This window comes from Charadrius vociferus, unplaced genomic scaffold (genome assembly GCF_000708025.1).
Source record: "Charadrius vociferus isolate BGI_N301 unplaced genomic scaffold, ASM70802v2 scaffold850, whole genome shotgun sequence".
NCBI classification, from domain to species: Eukaryota; Metazoa; Chordata; class Aves; order Charadriiformes; family Charadriidae; genus Charadrius; species Charadrius vociferus.
This window is the reverse complement of record NW_009646603.1, coordinates 125,806-142,370: the sequence shown is the minus strand read 5'-3', so window position 1 is coordinate 142,370 and position 16,565 is coordinate 125,806. Positions and strand designations below refer to the sequence as shown.

Here is a 16,565-nt window from a genome sequence, read left to right as displayed (position 1 = left end):
CAAAGTTTCAAAGTGAAAAGAAAGAAATGTGAATCACTGAGCAAGGTTTTTTGCATTACTGTGTTCTTTTATGCTACTGCACCTTTTAAATAACAAAATGGTGTAAGGTCCTTTAGGTGTGTCAGAGACTAGAGTAAGTTAATCTGCACAGTTTATGCCTTCCCTCTCACATTGTTTTAATCATTGCTTAGGAGTGATGTCTATGGTTTTGGACATTATTTTTTTTTTTTTTCACATCCTAATCTGAAAGGGTTTGAAAGTAAACCAGCACTGGATCGCCATCTCACTAAGGGGCATTCACAGTTCACAGAAAAGCTGTGTCAAATAAGAGACCGTTACTGTGTATGAAAGCACACTGAGTGAAATCATGCCTCCTGCAATGCTTCGCAAGAAATTCCAGTTGCTAACCAAATATCATATCAGGAAATAAAGCTTCAATGCATTAAAAGCCACCAGCAGCAGAAAGGAAAAGCTGTGAAATAGCAGGAGGTAGCTGTTTGAAGGTCAACGAAGTTCAAAATAAATGGTGTTTTAATGCCTGGTCTATTTCATCAGCAAGTAGAAATAAAGTGCAAGTGCTGACCATCTCAGGAATCAGAAGCAAGCCCTTTTACCAAGGAGGATGTTTGTCTGCTTTTTTTTTTTCCTAGCTATATACATAAATGTGAAGTTTTAGAATACTTAAAAAGCATATATCATAACACAGTAGCCTATTAGCCAAGCTTCGTGTTCAACAAATATTCACCAGAATTCACAATACACTGCTGAACATCAGTGATGGTTACAACCTAGATTCTCCAACCTTTATTATTAAATTCCCCAGATTTAATCCAGGCGGTATGTGGAATTGTATTATCAAACCAGTACATTTTGAAGTGGGTAGGTTTTTAATTTATGCTAATAACTTCACAAATATCAGCCTCCCAACAGATAAAGAGAAATCTTGACCACAAGGAACTCGTGGCAATCATCGCCAAACAAATGTGTTTCACAGAGAACATTGGAGAGATGATTTATGAAAACAATATAAGCAAGGAGGGGAACAATAAAGTGCACAGGCTAGTAAGTACAAAGGAAAGAGAATGGGAAAAGATGCTCAGATATAACAAAGAATGCTTTGTTATAGCACTCCGAGGACATGGAGGCACCTAGCTCATGAGACATCAGATTTCAGCCCCTGCACTGAATAAATAAGCACCTGCACCTTCACAGTGTTTTCTGAATCAAGTCTGGTGCTACTCATCACAAGCCTGTCTGAATCTTAATTGCAAGGCAACAAAAGCTACCTCAGTTGCTTGGGATGGACAGATAGAGGGGCAGTGAAATCTTCCAGGCACATGATATGAATATTTGCTTTCTTCATGCTCTGTGGCCCAGAGAAGGGTGGTACCTGAACAGACGTTTGCCATTAGGATGGCTCCTTGGGCTGTTCCAATTCTGGCAAACTTTTCTTGTTGTGGAACTACAGAAAAGGACTGGACCCAAACCTAGCACTCCCCAGTGGACACTGTAAGCAGCTGAGTAGCATGTACAGCTGGTAAGGCTAGACTCTCCATACCAGTCACAGTTTCAAGACCTTGGTGTCCCATGGCCAGTCAGCAATGACTGGTCTGGAAGAAAAAGTGAGGGGTAGGAACCACTAGTTAAGTTCACAGGTACAAAGCCAAGCCCATGAGACCCTCAAAAATACCTTGAAAGAATTTGATTACTTTGCAGAAAGTCTCCCAGGATGCAGCCTCTGTAGGCACACAATCCACAGTTTAAGGACATCTCTATTTCCCTGACATAGCCACACACTTGGAAACAGGCTACAAAATGCATTACACCACCAGAACTAAATTATTCATAGTGCTACTTCAGGTTTCTGTTATTCCTGAGTGTTTTATAATTACGCTTCCCTCATGCCAACCTAAGAAAAACCGTGGTGGCTGTTCCACTGACTCAGCTTCCATCACAGAGGCAAAACTCAGGAGCAACCATGAAAAGGGGACCAAGGGAAAAGTCACCCCGGAGCTACTTTACACAGCAGCCTTTGTCTTGTAATGGAGAAAAGAAATAAAAGTTTTGCCTCAGTCCCTTCTCCCAGTGCTTCCAGAGCCACTTGGACCTGTGCCACATCTCATCCTGCACTTCTGAAGGACAGAGGACAGGGGGAGGACAAGCGACACCAATGCGTAGACTAGCAAGTGACAGAACACACTTTGACATAATGTTTTTGGTGGCCCCCTCAGATACACTGGTTAAATACACAAGTGTGTGCTCAGTTTGTCAGGCCTGCAGTGTGTTTTTGTAACTAAGCTATCCCCCATCTGTTGTCTCACTGGGGCAGGTGTCTGCTGTGTTTCCAAGGTACCAAGCTCAGCACATTGGCCTCAAGCCCTCCCGTGAATTGATTCTTATGAGACCTTCCCAGGAAATGAAACCTCCTAAGGTTGCTCACAAAATGAGTTGGTGTGATCAAAAGAGGATGTCCTGTACAAACACAGAAAACCATTCATCACAACTTCCAAACTTCTTACATATGACACTCAACAGCATGTCCATTTTAAGTAGACAGCGAAGGACTTAAAACAATTTGGAAAGTCTGAGAATTTCCATGGAAATCAATAGAAAACCTCCAAGGATGTTGGAATGAAGTTTAACCGTGAAGAAAAGGAAAAGAAAGCCCTTTCTCCCCAAAAGTGAATCCAGCAATATCCAAATAACAACATACTTGTGATTTAGAAAGAGAGGGAAAACCTGCATGTGGGCTTTTCAAATTACCTCTTGAGAACTTCTTATTTTGGAAAATGTCCAACAGTATGACCGTGAAGCTCCCCAGGCATATTTTTTTTTTTTTTCTTACATATACATTAGTTTGTGCTTGTGATACTTGTCTGGCCACTGGAAGTTCAGGTGTACCCATCTTACAATATCACCAAACAGACAGCAGACACATTCTGTTCACAAGTCTTTACTGTTTTATTCTATTGTAGAAGGTGTTGTCATGAACATTTATATGTAATCTGGAGCCCTAAAAAGCAAGAATTAAAAGCATTACCAGTAGAGACATAAAATACCCAGCTCTCTCTCCCAGCTGTGCTCATATGACCGAAATATCCTGTTCTAACAAACAAGTTAGTGGTGTGTAAATCTCCTTACAAGGCACTGGAGGTGAAAAAAATGTAATATAGTTGGGCTCATACAGCTGAACAACAGCTATGTTATAGCAACATTATAATCTCCCCAAAGCATTATGGGGAAAAATGACATCATTCTTCTGCAAGAGAAGGATAAGTAACATTTTCATTAAAATAGCTTATCCTGTATTGGGCAGGTCAGATCAGTTAATAGTGTTAATGATCCAGATTCAGGCAAAGGAGGCAGTTTAAGAACAGCCCAAAGAACAGATGTCCCACTCAGAGTCTTCTCTTTTTGTTTTTTTTTACATAAGTTTCTTTTTTTTTGCTTTTTAAGGCGAGACCCCTGCACCTTGGCTCCCCCTCTGTTTCAATGCAGCCTTGCTATATGCGAACTCAAAGTCAGTAGCAGGAGAAAGAGAGAATGGGAAAGCTGGTGACTGCTGCAGGTGTCTGTCTGAGCGTGACTAGACCGTCTGTGGCTCCAGGGGTTGGGTTCAACTGCGATGTAGCCATTAATGATGTGGATCCGGGGAGGAAGGTCGGTAGCACTGCAAAGCAAGAGAAGAACATCAGTCCAGACCCAGCCCAGAACTGCCTGATGCCCACAAAGCAGGAGGTGGTCAGCCTCTGTGCCCTGCTCTCAGTCTTCTGGGCTCCTGGGAATGGTCTGTCTCACTGGTTCTATGCTCACCAAAGGACTGCATCTCCTAATGGTAGAGTTCTGCCTTGTGCTACCCTTACAGATGTGGACAGCTCCCACACTAGCCCACGTGGACAAGGGCGCTGCCCAACTGAACTGTGAAGCACTCTTTAGGTGTAACAGGGAAGAGATTGAGGAGAGTGGAGATGACACTGAAACACCTGTCCTCCTTTACTCAGGTCTACCCAGCCAGCCTGCCCATTGCTTCCATGCAGTCATTCAGGTGGGTAAGATGACCATATTCCTAGCACCTTTCAGCTAAGCAGAAAATACATAACAAGAACAAAACAAGCTTTGTTGCAGAGAAGTCTCACTGGCTGAGCACAGCAGGAGTTGAGGCACCTGCTTTCAGCTGAATCCATCTTCCCCAGCCATGCTTCCTTCTGTGTGTGCATCTTAGTGTGGACCAAACTCGTTCCTATAATGCATGTTCCCTTCCACAGGGAATTACAGAGGATTTATATGACATGCTTTAAGGAGAGGAAAAGCCACTTCCAGAAATGCATCCTAGAGCCACTGGGAAAAGTTCACCAAATCCCAGAGTATCTCCCAGTGGTAGTGAGGACTCTGAGGTGGTGATGAACCACCTCAGAGAGGTGGATGAATTGAGTCAGAGCCTACATGATGCTGAACTCTCATTATGGCAACATGTGATGGAGGAGAGAAATTTGTAGGCTCCAGGCTGCTAACACCAACTGTCCTGAACTGGGGGAGCTCCAACACCACTGCAGATCAAGAGTCAGAAAGGTCAGATACTACACAGGTGGTGTTGTCTTTGGCGGTGTTTTCTTCTCTTTCTCTTCAGAGAGCCATGCTTGTCCCCACAGCTGCAGGGCTGACATACACTCCTGGGCCTCATGGTGCTGTGTAGAATCAGAAGACAAATTCGGACAAAACTAAAAGGAAGTCTACCTGCCAAATACAAAAGCAGAGTCATGTCTCCTGCACCCTCCTGCTGCTGTGCACCATTCTCACCTTATTTCAGCCAGCTGTATTAACCAAAAATGCTTTGGGAAATTGAAGGCAATTAGTATCCTTTTTAAAAACATTTATCCTTCCATACGCAAAGGCCCCCACAGAAGGTTTGAACCATAACTGGAGAGAAGCCAGCTTGGCAGCACATCAAAGAAATACTGCTGACAGCTGATGCATACAGGAGGAAGAATCAAACCAATTCTGCCAAGCCCACTACAAGACTGTATTAAATTACTTGAACTGCACCTTTCACATTTCCAGGCTCCCAGGCAGAAGGCTGTGAATGGTCCATGCATAAGAAACCTGACAGCTTTACCTGTGCCTGGGCACCCTGGGGAATGCTTATAGACAGGGCTGAGAGTCCCAGTGAGACATGCTCTGCACACGTATGAGCTTGAGGCCAGAGGGGCTGAATTTCCATGGGGACACATTGAACCTGTGCCACGAGGCCGGGCGGTCAGCTTATCCCACATCTGCACAGACAGCCTGCAGCAGCACGGACTGCTTGCACATGTGGGTGTCAGGGCAGAGAGGGTGGTGATTCCTGCAGAGAGGGCAGTGATTGCCCCTGCTTTACAAAGACTAAACCCAGAATATGGGTGGGGGCTGTGAGTGAACGACAGCTGCCACTCTGACAGTCGCGACTTTCCCTCTGCAATAAGGGCGCAGTAATCTCCCAGGCAGCAATAAGCATCACTTATCTTTCCCAGTACTGTCATGCAACAGCTCCACCTCCAGAAGTTCAAGCTTTCTGCTACTAAGGATTCACTCCTAAAAAGAATTTGTCACTTAGCATCTGGGTAAGTTTCTAGCACTTAATTAGTGGGGGAAGAGAGGAAACATTACAAAAGAAGAAAAGGAAGCAGGCATTTGCTGGTTCCATATTTATGCAGTAGTTTCTTAAGTTGTAATCAGTAGCTTTGCTTTTACCTCACTATTGCTTTGTGGTACTTGCAATCCAGTATGTAGCTCTAATGTACCTCCAATTTAGTCACAGTAGCACATCCTTTTTCTTCTGAAGGCACTGATGCTGCAAGTGCACACATATCTCACATCAGGGCACCCACTGACTTCCCTGAGCTTCATGGGAAAAACTGAACATGTCAGTGTGCAGGAAGGGTAGGAGCTTGAGATCATAAAGACTCCAAATTATTCCTTAGCTTTTCAACTAAACAGACTGTCAACAGAAGGTCAAAAAACCATTCACAAACAGCTGGTATCAACTACATTAATAGCAACTAAATGATACACTAGAAGACAAAATCAAATGTGATCAATATAAGGATTTGTTTTACTGGTGAATCTTGGACTGTGTGTAGGTCTGTTAGTGGGCATGCAAACCTCCATGTGCATTTGTCTCCCTTTCTCTCCAAACTACTCACACTTAGGCTGGAAGGAGGAGCAGAAAAAGGACACAAAACTACTCTAGAAAAGAAGAAAAGGAGTCTGGTCTAAAAAGTCTGACAAAGGCTGAATGCTTGTAACAGAACACCAGCTGCTGCACCTGCTTGTAGCCAGCCTGAGCTAGATATTACCCAAAGCAGCAGTACAGCTGAGACCCAGGGATGTGATAGAAGAGGCATAGAAGAACTCTGATATACTCAGTACCTTGAGGAGCAAGAAGAGATATTCTTCAGAGAAAAAAAAAGAAGAATGTAGATGCTTCATTTCAAGAATTGCAGGCTTTTCTCCATCATCCTGACCTGTCTGGTTATTTACAGTTCCACAAAAATAAAATGCTTTCAACCCAAGTATGGCAGAGATACAAACTAAGACACAAAGTATAAAAGAGAGCAGACTCAGGTTTATGTGTTATCTGACAGGAGGCAAACATTAAGGTACATGTTCAGCCACAGGCCTAAGTATAGCTAGTGAGGGAGAAGTCGGCTTTTTTTGCAGGTTGCTGTAGTTCTTGTAAGGTGAGTAAGCTCTTCTGGATGAAAACCATCGCCCCACAACACACTCCATTTTTTATATTAACTCCACCATCCATTAGGTGTTCGGCCCCCTTCCAGATCTCCAGTAATGCCATGGGACTCACATGCTTTTTAAGACTGTGAAGAACACAGAGACTGGAAACGCTGCATAAATAATGTCCCAATGCAAGGAGCACATATGCCAAATATGACAGTTTCCAGATAGGCAGCAGCTTTTGGATAAAGGTCCAAGGCTTTGGTCTGTACCATCTACCACTGGACCCAGCCTTCCGTGATAAAGAGGACTACCACATGCTCACAATCCCTCAAACCCAAATGCAAAACGGTTGAGACAAGGCTTCCACTTGTATTATGCCTAATTTTCCACAAACCTAACAATGCAGACGAAGTTGTTTTGTCACGAAAAGCACCAGCAGCCTTGAGTAAATGTTTCAGCAAGAATCACACCGAGGCAGAAGGTCAGATCCTGCCCTCAGCGTGTATGTAGCCCCTGAAGGAGTTTGGCATACTGCATTAATCAGTCTAAGTTCAAGTCCAGTTTGCATGACGAACCCTCCTCCCTCCCCAGCCATTAGCTACCTTTCTTCAAGGCGAACCCAGAGGTCATTAAACTGTCGCAGTCTTTGCTTCTTCTGCTGTTTCTTCTTCTTTTTGTACTTCCTGTCTACCTCCTTCAGGATGTCAATGCTGTCAGGGAGCAGCAGGTGAGGCAGGAGCTCTTCCTCTTCCTCTCCCTCCTTCTGGGGGTGCAATGGCAGTGGAAGCTCTTGGGATGTGACATAGGGGCTATGTGCCGGTGATGACGATGAAAAGGCTAACAATGTTTTGGAGGGTTTTCTGCTGGAATAAGGAAGGAACACAGATAATATTGAAAGGGCTTTGAGGCAGAATCCTGGTACAGACGCCATCAAGGCACATCTAAAACAGGTGTTTCTCCCTGACATATTGGATGGATGCTTATTTCTCTGCCTTGTATTCCTGCCCCCTCTTGCTTGAGTTAAAATTCTGATCAAAAGAGTTCTCTTTAATGAAAAAAGCTTTGGAAAAGAGGTAATCTGGAACTCAGGAAAGAATGCAGTCTGGCTGCGGGTGAAATAAGTCTTGGGAATGACATTGCGTATTTAGAAAGAGACAAAAAAGGAATCACTCTCTAAGTCAGAGGAGGTCAAACCACACTCCTCTAGTCTGATATACTGCACAACATAGACCAGATTCTTTCTTTCAGCAATTCCTGCCCAGAGACAACTAACCTGGGGGGTAGGGAGAAGGTGCACGGACAGGACGATTAAGGTGTGCTAGCTGAAGGAGCCAGTCCTAGGTCTACCACCCTCACTGGAAAGCTGGAGCTCAGCATTGCTACAGACACAGCCAGGATGACTTCCATCCTGTATGGCAAGCCATTTATTCTCATACCTGCAGCCTCAGAACACTACTAACAACAGACAATCACATACTTAATCTCCTTTGCAGCACTTCCTGCAAGATTCTTCTAGGGACTGACTGAGCAACCACAGGAAAAGGCATACAATGCAAAAGCATGTCCTTCTTCCCCAAGGCCAGTTCCCTCTCCCAGCACAGAAGCTACAGGAGGAGTCAAAAAGCATCTTAATTACAGCTGTAGTTATGTGATGAATATTTTGCAATATACGTATGCACTCTAAAATCAGGAACAATGGTTAAAGCCCAAAACAAGACAGTAGGAGCTTGACTGAATTTGTGGCACTACTTATAAACTGTCCTTCGTGCTGCTGCATGGTTAAAGCACCTCTTTTGCCTTCCTTGCTTTGGCGACACCAAGAAGGAGCCCTCCTGTCTTCTGGGTAGGAGGCAACAGGTACTGACTGGACTGTGTGCAGCACTGCTATCTCAGACAGTAGCTGCATACAGTTCCACACTTATGTGGGCTGAACTGGGTTTATTGACACAGAATGCCCTGGTATTTGCTTCTAGAAGAAGCCCAGGATAGCAATCAAGTGAAACCCTCTATCCAACTCCCAGGACTCTGACATACTCATGCCACGGGTCTTTCCCTCACCATACTCTAGGGCTTGTTGTTTAAGAGTTAAAAGCTTACAGGGGGGGAAATATTGGTATTTTATTAAATCAAACAAAACAAAACAAAAACCAAACAACCAAAAAATCCCCAAAACAAAACACCAAAAACCCAAACCCAAATAAAATCCTGTTTCCAAACTGGCTCATAGAAGTTCTTCTCCACTGCTGTGGAGGAGAGAGGGAGCCCAGCTCAACGTTATAGTTCCAGCTGCCACTAATTCTTCATGATTGTCTACAAACCCACTCTCCAAATGACTGTTCAGCTATATAAAAGCATGCATTACTTGTTGATGGCTTGTCCAGCTGGAGTGTGTTCTACCTCGTACCCTGCTCTCCTCAAAACATCAATCACTGTGCTGTTGCCCATGAAGTGACCTGCAGTTAAGAGAAAGATGGTATCAGAAGTCAATGAGCACAGGGAAAGCGAGAGAAGAATAGCGAAGTCCTTCCTCATCACAGGAGGCATGTTAACTCAGGCCACTGTGGATTTCTTGGGGTAATCAAGATGAAGTTCGGAGACACAAGTTCAGGAACAGCACCAAGTCCACAACAGATGGTGGTGCCACAGCGTGTCCATCATTTTAAAATCCCCTGGCATCGTAAAGGCACTGTCTGAGATGCCATTCTACATCTTTAACAATTTTTAACTGGTTAAAAATCATCCAACTGCAGAGAACGGGAAAGAGCTCTGAAAGCCAATGACTTAGATCAACCTCTTTCATTCCTTCAGTATAAGCCACCGGGGACAGAAACTACACTTCAGTCATGTTGACAAAAGTTTCGGAAGGACTTAGCTAGCTCTGCCCTAATTCTGTGATTTATGTCGCCAGGCCATTTTCAGACAGTTGTAGTGGCTGGTCAGCCCATAATTTGGCATCATAGATAATAAATTACTACTCAAAGGGTGCAGGAGTTATTCCTGAAGGACTGTATGCTCTGCCCGCTGACTGACCTCCACCATCACCCTAATACCTCATCAGACAAGGCTGCTGAGAAGCAGATGGACAACAGAGGCCTTGCACAGTCCCTCTTAGATCTAGTTTTCTTGAAAACATTTGTTCATTTAACAGCCTACATTAATTAAAAATAGGCTTGAGTGCTCCCTTGCCTCTGTAGATGTACGCAGTGCTAAAACTTATGAATAACTTCAGAAATACTGTTTTCTGCTGGTATTCTTCATACATATACATGGCAATAAAACCACCAGAATTATTCTAGTGGCCAGGAAAAGCAAGGAGATAGAAATGACGTCCAACAGTGACAAGATTAACAGGGGACTAAACCCAAGGGATTTAGAATTTTTTCACTTCAGAATGGATTCAATGAATTGGAGCACAAAATTCCAATTTCTCATACCACAACAGCAAGGGGCTCATGAACTACCAGCTTAAGGCATAACAGTTGGATGGAAAGATTTGAACATAGACATTTATTAAGATAAAATTTCCCCTAGAGCTGAAGGACACAAACAGATCTAGCTCAAATGAAACTTTTTAACCAAACACTGCAATACACACCCATTTGGTACCCAGTAACTGGATTTTGCTCCAGCTCCTCAGCCTAACTTTGCCTTCAGAAAGAGTAAAGCTTGACCATTATGTGGACCTAAGCTAATGATGTTGATATCTGTTGCTTGTCAATGGTTCAGCCCCAGGTGTAGTTAACTGAGAATATCCTCATGTCAGCAAAAAGACCAGATGCAGCAGGGAACAGGAATGGCTGCAATTAAACATTGAAATTGAGTAAAATTAGCCACTGGAAGGCCAACATTAGGTATATAAGGTGCCAGACCTAATAGCTATCTCTCACCTTCAACACAGAGGAGAAGCATGGGCAAAGGGCAGGGGAGAGGAGATTCAGTCCTCCTCCCCTGCCTCCAAACAGCAGAGAAAGAGGTGCTTCCAAAGGGTGATCTACCCCTTGCAAGTGAAAGTGAGGTAGGATAACTTAGACTTTTAGAGAAATGCCTCTCTATAGATGAGGCAGTGAAGATAGCAAGTTCAGACTAGGTATCCATCTCATGCAAGCAATGTTGAACGAGCTGAACCTCATCCTCAGCAGTGGAAAGCAGTACCAAGGCTCTGAACTCTCATTTTCCTAATCCAAGTCCTTCAGGAGCAAAGGGACAAAACATAAAGATAAGCAATCTGTAGGGCATTTTATAGCATTAAAATAATTCTCTTCATCCCAGTTTAAGAAATTACAGTCTCCTGCGTTTCAAGAGTGAGCTACAGAATAGCTGCTCACATCAGACCATCAAATGCACTACCTCCCATGAATCTTGTTACCCTTGCTCTGAGCAATCATTTAGACTGGCGTGTAGGAAATTACTGTGGCACATGGATGAATCCCATTTCAATCCCTCAACCTGCTTGAGTGATTCCCTGAAGCTGGGCCTCAATCTCCTTTTTAACTTGTCAGACTGATAAGAATATCTTTTATATGACATTCACATGTACAGGCCTTCACAGGGAGTGTTTGCTCACTGTTGCTGATGCAATGAGTTATGTCTGTACGTGAAAGAAAAATAGTGCTAATATTGTGCAAAAGAGAACAGACCAAATGAATAGATATGAGCAAAACAGATGCCTACGACTTCCAGCAAGCATATAATATTAGATTGTTCACAAGACATGATCAATCAGGAGCTGCTCAGGCAGGTACGTAAAGGATTAGGAGATGTCAGTGTTTGCTATTGAAAAGGTCGGCCACACATGCTTCATTAGACAGAGCTGGTCTGAGACCCAGAGGACCTACAAGCTCAACCTGAGGTAGGTACAAAATGAAAAAAAGACAGAAAGGTGAGGGTCTGAGGTACAGGACCCCACCAGGAACCTCTCTAGAGTCAGCACGTATGCCTCTTTTCTGGGAACCATCACAGAAAGAGCTCAGGGGGTGTGAGAGACCTGATACCAAAAGCAACTGTAAGAAACATGAGAATGAGTCAGTCTCCAAGGCTTAAGATCAAGTAGCTACTCTGCAAGAGAGACTTAGCCCAAGGTCACATAACAGGGAGTAGGCTTCTTTCACCTCATTTCTATTTTAGCCTAACACACTTGAATGCCCCCCAAAAGAAAAGCCCCGGGCCCTGTCCCATCAGAAAGCTTGGTCTTTTCTTTCTGTACACAGCCCTGCATTATCCTCACACCACTAGGTGAAGAGATGCCTCTGAGAGGTCAGTTTGCTCTGGCAGGGGGGGGGGAGCCATTCTTCTGTGTCGAAGCTCAAAGAGAAACTAAGAAGCTGTTGTGTGCACCAGCTCAGCCATGCACTCTACTGGAGAGTAAATAAGACCCCAGCCTTTAATCTGCACTGAAAGGAGATGGCATGCAGGGACAGCAACAGGCAATACACTCAAACAATGCTGTTTGACTAACATGCACTTGCAAACTAGTTCATGCACTCAAATACGCACTGAGTTCTCCTGACCTTCCTCAGTAGAAATACGCAGTCTTGCAGACCACAGGCTACTACTATTGCTATGAAATCCATGTCTCCTGCTTGCAGCTTTTACTGCCAGTGCATACAGAGTTTTTTTCAGAGGTAACTGTGCTAGGACTTTGGGTTTCAACAGAGGCTCCTGAACCCAAATTTGAGCCATCACAAGGCTGAAAATCTTCTGCATCTAGTGAAATGAGCAAGGAAATACTGCACAATAGAAGTTCTGTTTCTGTTGCTGAATTTTTATTTTTCATATAAAGCAAGATTGTAAGGCTGAAGAAAACTATGTTCCTCTCTGAGTTTTAATAAAATGCACAATTCCAAGCTGATACACAGATCTCCTTGACTTTCTCTTTAAGTCATGTGAAAGGAAACCTCCACGCCCATGTAATTCTCTCTGTCTGCTGTGTTTCCCTTAGTAGGAAGACAGAACTTCCCATCTGCCCCAGAAACATGCCAGGACGTCACCATCTACAAATATCCCAAGACAATGAATCACTGGATGTACATGTAAATAAGCAAAACTGTTTGTTAGGAAACCTGATCTGGACCGCTGACCTCCGAGAAGTGGTGGGAACTACAACACGTGATCATATCAGTGCAACCACAAAATGGCACAAACAATTCTAGCCACTGAGGACATCATAAAGCAGGATGTTTACCTCTGACTGGGCTGGGAGTGCTCAGATGGGCTTTTGGTGTCAGAGACTCTATGGTCATTGAAACAAGTATTTTCAAGAATGTTTGAGGTACGCATCTTACAGTTATTCAGAAATTTCTTGGAAATGCCCATGGCAATGATCATCCACTATCATTCTTCTTAGACTCTTTCCAAGAATTATATAGGTAAATTCATATAACATGCCCAAGAAGGGTGAACAGGACACTTGTAGGTGACTGGATTATAGTTACTGACCTGTAAAAAAGGCATGACATGAGACTGCTACCTATACTACCCACAAGCAAAAAAAGAGAAACTTCAGCAAAAATTATCACTTAATTGTGAGGTGCAAAGGACAGCTCATGTCTCTATGTGCCTCCCCTGGCAAGGCTCTTTCAGTAATCAAAGTATCCTCCAATAACAGTCTGTGAGCCAATAAACCCATGGAGAAGGGTTCAGAACTGCCAGCGCTCCCTCGAAGGATGCAAACACAAGCAAAGGAGAACTCCTGATCGCCTGGAGAGCAGGACCACGCATGGCCCAAGTCTGTCCCACAGGTATCTGCAGTGACAAGCTGAAAGTTCAGTGTGTGGCCAGTGACCTACAGAATGCAGAGTAGTCTTATATAATTTCATTGGATGGAAGCCAAACTGCAAAACAGACATCCTCCTCCTCCTACAAGTCCAGATCACTTTAGCATTCATCAGCCCATGAGATGGACAAAGAGATGCTTATTGATATCAGGTACCTGATGAAGCTCAGATGAGTTCCCAGAAGACATGGGTCTTAAGACACAATGACTAAGAATGGAGACACAGAAAGTACTGATGTGGTACCCTCACCCACAGTGTCCCCACAGGCAAGAACCCTTACAGAGGAATTTTCTTCATCCCACTCCATGGTCTGTTATTCCTTAAAAGGAGCTGAAATGAGTGAAACAGAAGCAAACCTAAGGAAAGAAAAGGATGCTCCTCCCTATCTCTAAATCTCTAGTTAGTTTAACCTTTTGGAACAAGGACAAGGGACAGCTCATGCTCTGTGAGTGATAGGCCAAGTCTTCTTTTCACACGTGTTACAAAATGACCTCGCTCTGGTCCCATATAGTACTAAGTGAGCAGAGAAAGATAAATGCGGACAGACCCAGACACAGACCAATATGATCAATGCTGAAGCCACTTTATTAAAATACTTCAACCATTATATACTTTTTACTACAACGTGGGCTAGCTCTGTGGCTTATGCTCATTGGTTTCTAGACTTATAGACACAAACTATTTATTATTGGTTAAACACAGCTGTAACTTATTATCTACACTTTGTTACTATGTCTGCCAAGTCAGTCTTAATTAATGCACATTCCGCATCTGTTGGGGGGTAGCAGTAGCTTCAGTGTCAGCGCATGATTTCCTCCTTCATGTTGACCTTCAGTACGTGTCTGTTGTTTTCCAAAAAGTTTCCCACAGATAAACCTAACCATGTCTTACTGGTAGAGCCTGGTAAGCCATATTGGCGACAGTCATACCATAGCAAGCCCAGACAGAGACCTCAGATCTGCGTAACCAGGTTACTACTGAATTTTCTTTGCAAAAGATCCTGTGCAAAAGTGCAGGGGACTTCCTATATGGGCTGACAACACCAGCAGTGGCAAACATTCCCAGCTGAGCACCCCTGGAGAAACCTGTACCTGGTGCTCAGAAATCCAAGGGAAAATTTCATGACTTTGCCTTATACATATACATGGTTATACTTTTTAAGTACATGTTGGGATGCAGAACATGGAGTCATTTTAACCCAGTTAGTAAAATTATGGAGGAAAAAAAGCTAGACAAAATATTTAATATGATCCAAAGCCAAAGAAGGAAAGCAGGTGATGTGATCAACTAAGTAACAGATTAGTGTCCTTTAGATGCATGCTTTCTGTACACACTGTTAAAGATGAAGAAGTTACGTTCAAGCATGAGCTCTTTATACCCAGGTGACATGAGGTCTCACTTCACTTCTCCCAGAATCAGAGGGAGAAAGTCCTGTGCTGTTACACTAGATGATCCAAGCAACACATGGAAAACAGGCGTCATTGATAAAGCAGCTGGGATTCCCGGTTTGTCACCTAAATTAAAATACTTTCTCAAACAGAAAACACGTAACACTACATCTAATAAAATCTTGCTTCTAACACTGTTTTCCAGTCAGGAAAAGCTCAGATACCAGAACACAAACGAAAGGACCAAGAACGTGGTACTCTCACAAATTTAATGCTGCCAAGTGAAGGAGATGACAAAAATTGAAGGGGATGGGGGCAGCCCTAGCGGCATTGTAAGTCAGCTTACAGATTCCCTGAATTCACATTAATTGCAGGGATATAAAGACGTTGCATTACAATACTTCTGCATGCATGTAGGTCAAACCCCCTGCTTCACCCCTCCCATGCCCTCCATTTTTTTTGAGACTGCAGACTTCCAAACATACTCCTTCCTGTTATTACCTCTGTCCTGGTTCCAGCAGGGATGGGGTTAATTTCCCCCAGTAGACGGAAGGGGGCAGGTATTCCATACCACGTGACCCATGCCCGAGCTGTAAGAGGCACTAGCCTGGGCGAGTATAGCAGTCGACGCTTGGGGGTGGGCTGCGGTGGCGCGGGTCCGGTCGGTGCGCTTCGCGGCAGTACTGTAATCACATTTTCATCTTTTCTTTTGCTGTTCTGTTAAATTGCACTATTTTAACCCACGAGTTTTGCCCTGACGATTTCTTTTTTCCGCGACTGTGGGAGCTGAGTGAGCGGCTGCGTGGTTCTTTGTTGCTGGCTGAGGCCAAAGCACAACAGTCCTTTTTGGCGCCTAAGGTGGGGCTCGAAGGGTTGCAATAACAAATTTCTTGTATCCATTTCCCATACTGGCTAGATAGTTGCTGGTTACAATGTTACTTTGTTTGTTTGCATGGCTGTGCTTTGCAAATTCTTATATGCTCTATGTACTCCCTGTGATGCTGTTTGTTATCTCAGGGAGAGGGATCAGGGCTATAATTTTGCTGTAATGTGCAATATCAGCTTATGATATGATAACATCACTATTGAAGTGGCATTGTTGGGGTGTCTATGCAGTATTGCTGTCCTGTCCAGACCTTGGTTACCATCTCTCAGAAGTTATTAATAATCACACCCAATCTATGGGAGAAACATGGGGAGATACTTTCCCCAGCACTTTCACCCCCCTTTTCTTCTTTGGGCCAGGTATGACACCTCTTGAGAATTCCGAATATCCTCGGGATGCTTAAACCAGTATGTTCGTATTGCTATGCCTCCTGAATGTTTTTCAGATCTTGTTTAGGGTTCAACAACTGCGTAAGACTACCACCCAGAGATCTGTCCCAAGGCTGGACAGTCAGGCGTGGCGTGGCACGTGGGAGAATATGGGCAGGTATCTAGAGAATTTCTCACCTCCAATGGTTTGGGACTTCACCTTTGAACAACTACAGGACCCTGATAAAGTAAAAGAATATTTGAAAGGAAAATGCTGTGCCTACTCCAGAGAGGCACAACTTACGGCACTGTGCTGGGCCCTGGCCAGTCTCTACCAAACACTGCTCAGTACTATGCAGGACCCTCAGGGGAAAGAGAGGGAAAAAAGGATTGGCAGACAATGCAGCGACTCCAACCCCGGCGGCAGACAATGCGGCTA

At 43.9% G+C, this 16,565-nt stretch overlaps 1 protein-coding gene across 1 annotated transcript in view; it reads right to left on the bottom strand.

Annotated features, from left to right (window-relative positions):
- Positions 1 to 3,489: 3,489 nt before the first annotated feature.
- The window catches only part of TRABD2A (TraB domain containing 2A), a 116,655-nt gene continuing 103,579 nt past the window's right edge, over positions 3,490 to 16,565 (bottom strand). Inside the window, exons 5-7 of the mRNA XM_009886760.1 lie at positions 9,074 to 9,164; positions 7,314 to 7,574; positions 3,490 to 3,670 (exon numbers count right to left, since the gene is read on the bottom strand). Coding sequence (XP_009885062.1) covers positions 3,490 to 3,670; positions 7,314 to 7,574; positions 9,074 to 9,164 — 533 coding nt within the window. The remainder of the gene's footprint in view (positions 3,671 to 7,313; positions 7,575 to 9,073; positions 9,165 to 16,565) is intronic.